We start from the raw sequence: 8,286 nt of genomic DNA on the forward strand, positions 1-8,286 counted from the left end.
GTAAACAATCATACATAGTGGGAATTACTGTCTTTGAACATGAATTGGCACAAAAGAATGGAGCATCAGGCGAAGATTATTTCGGAATGAAATACTATCATTAAAAAGCAAGACTAATTCTAGGTTGCAGTTACAGAACCATGTTAAAAATATGGCCTTCAAAGTCTAAGTCTATGGTTTGAATCAGGTTCTAAATTTTTTTAAGTTTTCAGAATATACACTGTGTAGATTTCCTTGACATATATATTCTCTTAACTGAAAGTGTGATCTTATTTTTTAAAGTTGTAAAATGCTTCAAAAAAAAAGGGAAAAAAATGAATCCAAGTCACTTTCAGGATACAGAGATAAAATAATAGTCTGAGAAGCAAATGAAAGCTACAGACATCTTTGGAGCATACAAAAGCCACCTTCTTATAAGTGGTTTCAAATGGGTGGAGAAAATTGCCATTCAAAACCAGAACACTGGGCCTTTTCAATGAGGCTTTGCAGCAGTTTCAGGGGGGCAAAGGTGGGGACTCAGTATTAATTATGTTGTTGGCTACTCTCCATTCTGCCAGGCAAATATGTTACAGAGCAGAAGAAATTACTTCTATAAGCATCTATGACAGTCAAGAGTTAAAGAAATGTCAGGCATAGGATAACATTGGTAAATCAACATGCTGTTTATATTAAGCAGTATCATTTCTAACCTACCTACACTTACTTTTCAACTCAGAAACCTCTTTAGAAAAAAAAAAAAAAAAAGAAAGAAATCTTTTAAAGAGACGCTCTGTGCTAGATTCAAATCACCAAATCCGATTTCAGTTTAGCCCTTCAAATCTGAAAAAGCTACTTTTATTTCTGATTTTAGAGAATATAGACAGTACCGTTCTGGATTAATTTGAGCCTGCGATGGCTCTCAGCACACTGCTATTATAGAATAGTCAGATTTTTGTTAGGCATAGAGGCAAATATGGAAACAGCTTTAGGTGGTTTAAAAAAAAAAAAAGATGGAAAGAACATCTCAGTGGGAACAAAATCCCCGTGAAAGTTGAAACAGATTCCTTTTCTTACTAAGGAACCTTAAAAATCATCAACATGTTGATACTTTTATTAGGTAAGATTCATCTTAAGGCTTATGAACATTAACTCCTTAATCCCCCATCACTTCTTTAGGGATGGGAAGGAGCCCCATTTTCTTATTAGAAAAATCCTGGAGTTCAGTGGGAAAATGAAGTGAAAATAGAGGCTTCCCCTCGGCCTCCTGTCTGGAACTTTCAATCTCTAGACCACTCCATCGGCTCCCCAGAGGCCTGAGGTCATCTAGATTTTTTTAAGTTGTGAACCAAAATAAATATAATATGTTCTCATATATTTATAGAAAATGATAAGGAAAGCCACTGCCATAAACAGTCTAAGAGAAATATGCATGTCCTAGATGGCAAGTTACCAAAAACCTACAGACAGGAATAGAAAAATCTAAAGGACATCCAGAAGAAGGAGAGACCATCTTACTTACATTCTGTTAAGAGAGGATGGGGCCGGGCATGGTGGCTCATGCCTGTAATCCCAGTACTTTGGGAGACAGAGGCGGGCGGATCATGAGGTCAGGAGTTTGAGACCAGCCTGGCCAACATGGTGAAACCCTGTCTCTACTAAAGATACAAAAAATTAGCTGGGAGTGGTAGCAGGCACCTGTAATTCCAGTTACTCAGGAGGCTGAGGGGAGACCCGTTTGAACCCGGGAGGCCAAGGTTGCAATGAGCCAAAATCACGCCACTGCACTCCAGCCTAGGCAACAGGGCAAGACTCTGTCTCAAAAAAAAAAAAAAAGAGACAGAGAGAGACAGGATGGAAAAAAGGAGAGCTGGAGGAGAAAGAGAAGGTAGGATGAGGCACAGAGAGAGGACCTCAGAAAAAAAAAAAAAAAACACCTGGAAGGTTATTTTGAATTAGTAAATATTCAAAAATTCTATATTTTCACATTTAACTGAAACAAAATAAAAACTAAATTGATGTTTTGTAAATGGAGTCACAGCTGTCATTTTATAAACATTGACAAAATAAAGGTAACTTACACAGACCAAAAGAATGTTCCAGCTTTCACCCCTTGCTTGGTGGCTGTAATCCATAGCTAATGAGGAAAATATAAGCGGCTTAAAATGTGTTCTGAGTTTTGGTCAAAAAAGAAAAAGTTTTTAAGACACATTAGATCAGATATCTTATACTCTACTCACACCCCAACATAAATTTCCCATTATTTGCAACCATTTATTTTCACATCTGAAAGTCAGAATCATTATTTCCACAAATATTATTCAATACGTTCTCTGCAAAAGCTCTCAAAAGCTCCTGCTATGATTCTAGTGACATATTTTTAAAACTCTTATTTTATCTCAAAAGCCTCTCTCCTGTACCTGTCTTTTCTGATCATCGTTTGGAACAATTAACTGACGCAGCAGAATTCTGCTCATGAAAGGACCCAAGAATGAGCCATATGTTTCCTTTACTATTGAAAGACTCAGGGACTGCCCCAATTTGGCACCCAGATGTCAGAATTTTGGAACCCTGTTTGACTTGTTTTAGTTTAAACTAGATGAATGAGAAGGGGGAAGAAGGCTAATTTTTAATTTTGATTTTTCCTGTATCTTTTACCTAGCCTTTTAGTAAATATTATTTTAGACGAGAGTTCCTAGAATAAGTTAAGTGAACCAAGCACTTCATTAAGGTTTTTAAAATATTCTTTACACCATGTGCTATTGGGGAGGCATAAGATATAGGAGTTTAGAACCTAGGCTCTGCAACCAGACAGCTTGGATTTTAAGCCTTGTTTCTGTCACTTACCAGCCATGTAGTCCTTTGGCAAGTTACTTAATATCTTTGTGTTTCTGTTTCCTTCACAATGTAAATAATATTATCTAGCACATAGGATTATTCTAAGCTTTAATGAGTTAATACATTTAAAGTCGTTAAACCAGTGTCTTAACATCTGGCAAACACTCGATAAATTTCCGTTTTTATTGTTATGCAATAATGGAAATAAATAATCCAGTTATTCTAGTAACATTAAAAACAGCCTAAGATGGCAAATGTCCCACTGAACAGAAGTCTATGAGAAGAAACCCCCTCACTTAAGGAAAGAGAATAGAAGCAAATAAGAGAGAGAACTGTGGTTTGCCTCAAACCAAAACAAAAATGATCTGGGAACTATAGCCAACCCCTTTTCTGGTTTCATTGTCTCCAGTCTTTGAGAGTATCCTTAAAGAGTGACAACGTATTTTTTCAGGAAATGGGTAACTGGGAGGTGGAGAACATCCAGGAGCTTAGCCATTGTTTCAAAATCGTCTGGGATACCTGCCCTGGGAAAGCTTGAAAAGGGTTCCAGACCCCTTGGAGCCTCTAGAAATCCTCAGCCCCAAACTCACAGCTACTGTAGCTGGCAAATGAGGGATGGGGCAGGAGAATGTACAGAGCACTCTTCAGTCTTTGGTTTCTGAGCTGCTGGTGAATTTCATCAGCCTGGGAGAGATAGGGACCTCATCCTATTCACATGGCTCTGAGGGACCAGACCTTCTTGGCCAGACTTTTGGTTCCCTGGGATGTTCGGAGACGTAAGAATCTCAGATTGCTCTGAGAGCCCTTCACTCCATTTAGTCCAAAGCTCTTTCTACTTTAAAGACAAATTCTGGCATCCTCCAGGAACCCCAGCCCAACCAGGGTTCAGAATGTGTCCTGGACTTTCATTCATTCTTGTTCCAGCACCTCCACCAGCAAGAAGATGAGCTCAAATGAAGTGCTGGACACACTGTAAAATCATGCCGGTTCCCAAAGAGGCCAGTTCCTTATATTAAGGGATCTATTTTCATACTTATTTTAATTGCACATACACAGTCTTAGCATATTCAATATCCAAACAACTTCCTAGACGTACTGCCTTGCTATTTCCAAGGAGATTGTACTAGGCAATACTTGGCATCTATGAAATTTAAGATTAATGTGGAGTTTCCCAAAGGAAAACAATTGTTTAATACAAATTTGTCAAATAATGACCCTGCACTTTCAAATATTATACTGTAGAATACATGCTGATGGTGGCATTATCAGGGTGACAGGAAACTCTGAGAGTTAATTTAACTCAGTAATCCTCAGGGAAAAAAGATCACTGAAGAGGTCTTAATAGTGTCAAAAGGAAGGAGCATTCAGAGTGAAAATGACAGGGTATGTTAAAATTATTATGATGGCAAAATTAAGATCATTTGTTCTTTATATTTTTCTGTACTTTCCAACAATTTTACAGTGACAATCAACTTATTTGTAATCAGAAAAAAAAAAACTAACCAATTTTTAAAAGCAGTGTGTCTTAGAAGCATACAGTGTAAACCATGGAGGCAATTTAAAGGTAAAATTTCTATTTCTTCTAAAAAAAATCAAAAAGCAGAAAAATTCTGCCTGATTCCTGGTAAAAGTCAGGTTGACCACATTTTCAAAAAGAAAATTGAGAGCATGATCAGAAAAGTATAAAAAGTGAACAAAAAAGATAAAATACTTAAAACGAAAAGCACATTTTCTTCCCAAGGGGAGAAAAAAAAAGGCACTAAAATATTGGTCCAGAAAAGAAAAGTGAATACAAGCCGATAAGGTTATGAAAAAGAGAGAGAGAAGCTTCCCGGTTCCTTGTTAATTCAGAGATATAAGTGTTAAAATTTCTTGAATTTGAATGCAATATAAATTTCTTCTGAAGGTGGTTTAAAAAAAAAAAAAATCAGGCCAGGTGCAGTGGCTCATGCCTATAATCCCAGCACTTTGGGAGGCGGAGGAGGGCGGATCGCCTGAGGCCAGGAGTTTGAGACCAGCCTGGCCAACATGGTGAAACCTGTCTCTACTAAAGATACAAAAATCAGCCAGGCCTTGTGATGGGCACCTGCAATCCCAGCTACTCAGGAGACTGAGGCAGGAGAATCGCTTAAACCTGGGAGGCAGAGGTTGTAGTGAGCTGAGATCGTACCACTGCACTCCAGCCTGGATGACAGAGCGAGATTCTGTCTTTAAAAAATAATAATAATAATAATCACACAGCTAAAAAAATAAGCTTAAGTAAACACTGGGTTTGGGCTTTCTCCCTCTAATCCCAAAACTCCCTGCATTGCTTTCCTTTATCAGGAGGCCCAGCTTTCGACATTTGTGTCCTAGATGCTGCCTTGTGAAAAGGGGACAAATGGGAATGATATTGTATCTTGTGATATGCTATTTATCAGGAATCAAAAAAGCTTCCTCTACAGGAACCAATGGGTTAAATATGAAATTCAACACTTTCTCAAATTCAGCATGTAGCTTTGGGAGAAAAGGAGAAGTTTGGAAAAAGAAAAATATTAGCCAAAAACATTTTTTCAAAAAACATAAACTACTAGTGTAGTCTTTCTAGCAGTTCCTCGAGGGGAAATCATTCCTTTGCATTCAAAGGCATTGAGCTAGGATAAACAGAATTCTAGGAGACCAGGGGATGGGTGGGGCACTTGGTTCAGCAGATCAATTGCTGAGAATCAGAACACATTAAGGATGTGAGGGTTGGGGGAGGCAGCAGAAGAGACTGGGGCCCGATGCAGCTGCTTTCCACGTGATTAGGGCCAGAAGGAGGTGAGTGAGGAAGCTGTTGGCATGTGGCCAGGAGCTGCTGAGGCTGAGGTGGAGGGCTGTCCTTAAGCCCACCTACCCTAGGGGAAGCACGGGCAAAACATGCCCCTGAAGGAAGTAAAGAACAGTTCCATCCAAAACACAACAGCAGAGCCAGGTTCTGGATTGGGTCTTCAGAACAGAAATACACCAAGTCCCTATCTGCATGGGACCCACAGGGTAAAGCAGACCTGTGAATAACCAACTTCAAAAGGAGGTGGTCAGGCCGGGCATGGTGGCTCATACCTGTAATCCCAGCACTTTGGGAGGCCAAGGCAGGCGGATCACTTGAGGTCGGGAGTTCGAGACCAGCCTGGCTGACATAGTGAAACCCCATCTCTACTAAAAACACAAAAAAATGTATCTGGGCATGATGGCACGTGCCTGTAATCCCAGCTACTCAGGAGGTTGAGGTATGAGAATCACCTGAACCCGGGAGGTGGAGGTTGCTGTGAACCGAGACTGTGCCGCTGCCCTCCAGCCTCGGCAACAGAGCAAAACTCTGTCTCAAAAAATAATAATAATAATAAGAGGTTGTCAAATTTATGATAGAAAAAATATAAAAGCCCAAAGGAGAGTCACTTTGCTTAGCCAGAGCTGGAAATGCTGAGGGAAGGAAGGCCTCCTGGGGACAGACACTTCAGCTGAAATTTGGAAGAAAAATAAGAGGCTGGTAAGCAAAGGCTCCAGGTAAGCAGATCTTGCCCTAACTAGGGACATTAGGATACAGTACAAGGAGAAAAAAACTGCAGGTCTACAGTAGTATATGGAAAAGAAACGACAGAATAAAGAATAGGTTAAATGTTCCTGAAAAGAAATGTCCCTTTATCAGGACAATAAAACAGATAAAAAGAGGTTAGCAATGACTTGTACTTTCCATCAAGTCAATCCCTTTTGGCCTGGAAAGTCACCCCTATTCTGTGTCATTCTTCTTCTCCTTGCTGTCTCTGTCTTAAACACACATTTCTTGCATTTTTACACTGCAGTCATTTACTAAAATGGTTTCTGTTCCAACTCATTGTATCACCGATACTGACAGAGAGCAATTCTAGAGGTCAAGCAACTTAAGTAATAAGAATGCATCTGCTGGACAGTTGCAGTTGGGATCACGCCTATAATCCCAAGACTTTGGGAGGCTGAGGCAGGCAGCTCGTTTGAGCTCAGAAGTTGGAAACAATCCTGGGCAACAAGGCGAAATGCTGTCTCTACCAAAGATACAAAAATTAGCCAGGCGTGGCAGTGTGAGCCTATAGTCCCAGCTGCTCAGGAGGCTGAGGTGGGAGAGTTGCTTGAGCCCGGGAGGCTGAGACTGCGGTGAGCCAAAATCATGCCACTGCACTCCAGCCTGGGTAACTATACTGAGACCTTGTCTCATTAAAAATAATAATAATACATTTAAAAAAATAACAATCTGCTTCTCTTAGAAACATCTTACTCCAGAAATGCTGACTTCAGAGGACTTGGATCATGATGGAGTATTAGACTTGTTTCTCAAATCTCCACATTTAGTCAGCTCCTAGGAATCCCATTCATTCCTCCCATTGCTGAGAATCCAGATTAAACTGAACAGGGAACAACCCCATGGAAGTATCTTTGTATTAGAAATTGCAGGACCGTAGCAGAGAGAATTTCCAAAGAAACCAAGCCACTTAAGGAACTGCATTAAACTATGTATGAGAAATGTAGGGTCCTACAGCAAATGACTGCTTCTAGCAATGCATGCTGAGTATTAGCAAATTAAAAGCAGACTAGACTTTGCTTAATTGGCTATATCAAGGCTAAAGAAAAAAGATTAAATTAAATTATAAAAGATTAAATTAAATTATTTTTGGAAGATGCCTGGTGAGATTCAAATTTTCAAATGGCCATTGTACAAATGCCTCATCCCATCTACTAGAGTTTATGCTAGGACAAGAAGTGGCTCTTATTCAAAAAGTAATCTGACCCCTATGCCATTTGGCTAAATGTCTTGCATGGTTTAGTCCCTCAGTAAAAATAAATTGAATTTAATTTAATTATCAGTCTAAGATTTGTATAAATATTTTCTCTTATATGTATAAAATTTTATAAGACTTTTATAAATATTTTTTCACTGGTGATTTTAAAATATAGAAGCCTCTGAAAGGATGGTATACATGCTTATAGAATATTCATTAATTATTTTCCTTATAGTACTTTTAGTTGCTTATATTCTTATACTTTGACTAAAGTTTCTTTTTAATTATTTTGTATTTATAACTGATATATAATAATTGTGTATATTTATGGGATACAGTGTGATGTTTCAATGTATGTGTACATTGTATAATGATCAAATCAGGGTAATCACCATACCCATAACTTTAAACATTTATCATTTCTTTTCAGTAACATTTAAAATCGTCTACATTGTTATTTGCTATAGTCACCCTACTGTATAATAGGACACCCTACTGTATAATAGAAAACAATAATACTTTGTCTATATGTTTTTCCAATATGCCAAATTTCAATAAAATGTGCTTTTAAATTGTAGTTACTATGCTCCTGGGAATTCCATTTTTTTTTTTTTTTTTTTTTTTTTCCCTGAGACTGAGTCTTGCTCAGTCCCCCAGGCTGGAGTGCAGTGGCACGATCTCGGCTCACTGCAAGCTCCAC

At 38.7% G+C, this 8,286-nt stretch overlaps 1 protein-coding gene across 4 annotated transcripts in view; it reads right to left on the reverse strand.

Annotated features, from left to right (window-relative positions):
* The window catches only part of ENPP2 (ectonucleotide pyrophosphatase/phosphodiesterase 2), a 142,672-nt gene that overhangs the window by 58,632 nt on the left and 75,754 nt on the right, over nucleotides 1–8,286 (reverse strand). For all 4 annotated transcript variants that reach the window (XM_011972996.1, XM_011972998.1, XM_011972997.1 and 1 more), the window contains exon 9: nucleotides 2,058–2,113. In XM_011972996.1, coding sequence (XP_011828386.1) covers nucleotides 2,058–2,113 — 56 coding nt within the window. The remainder of the gene's footprint in view (nucleotides 1–2,057; nucleotides 2,114–8,286) is intronic.

The sequence above is a fragment of the Mandrillus leucophaeus genome, unplaced genomic scaffold (genome assembly GCF_000951045.1).
Source record: "Mandrillus leucophaeus isolate KB7577 unplaced genomic scaffold, Mleu.le_1.0 Scaffold133, whole genome shotgun sequence".
Classification (NCBI taxonomy): domain Eukaryota; kingdom Metazoa; phylum Chordata; class Mammalia; order Primates; family Cercopithecidae; genus Mandrillus; species Mandrillus leucophaeus.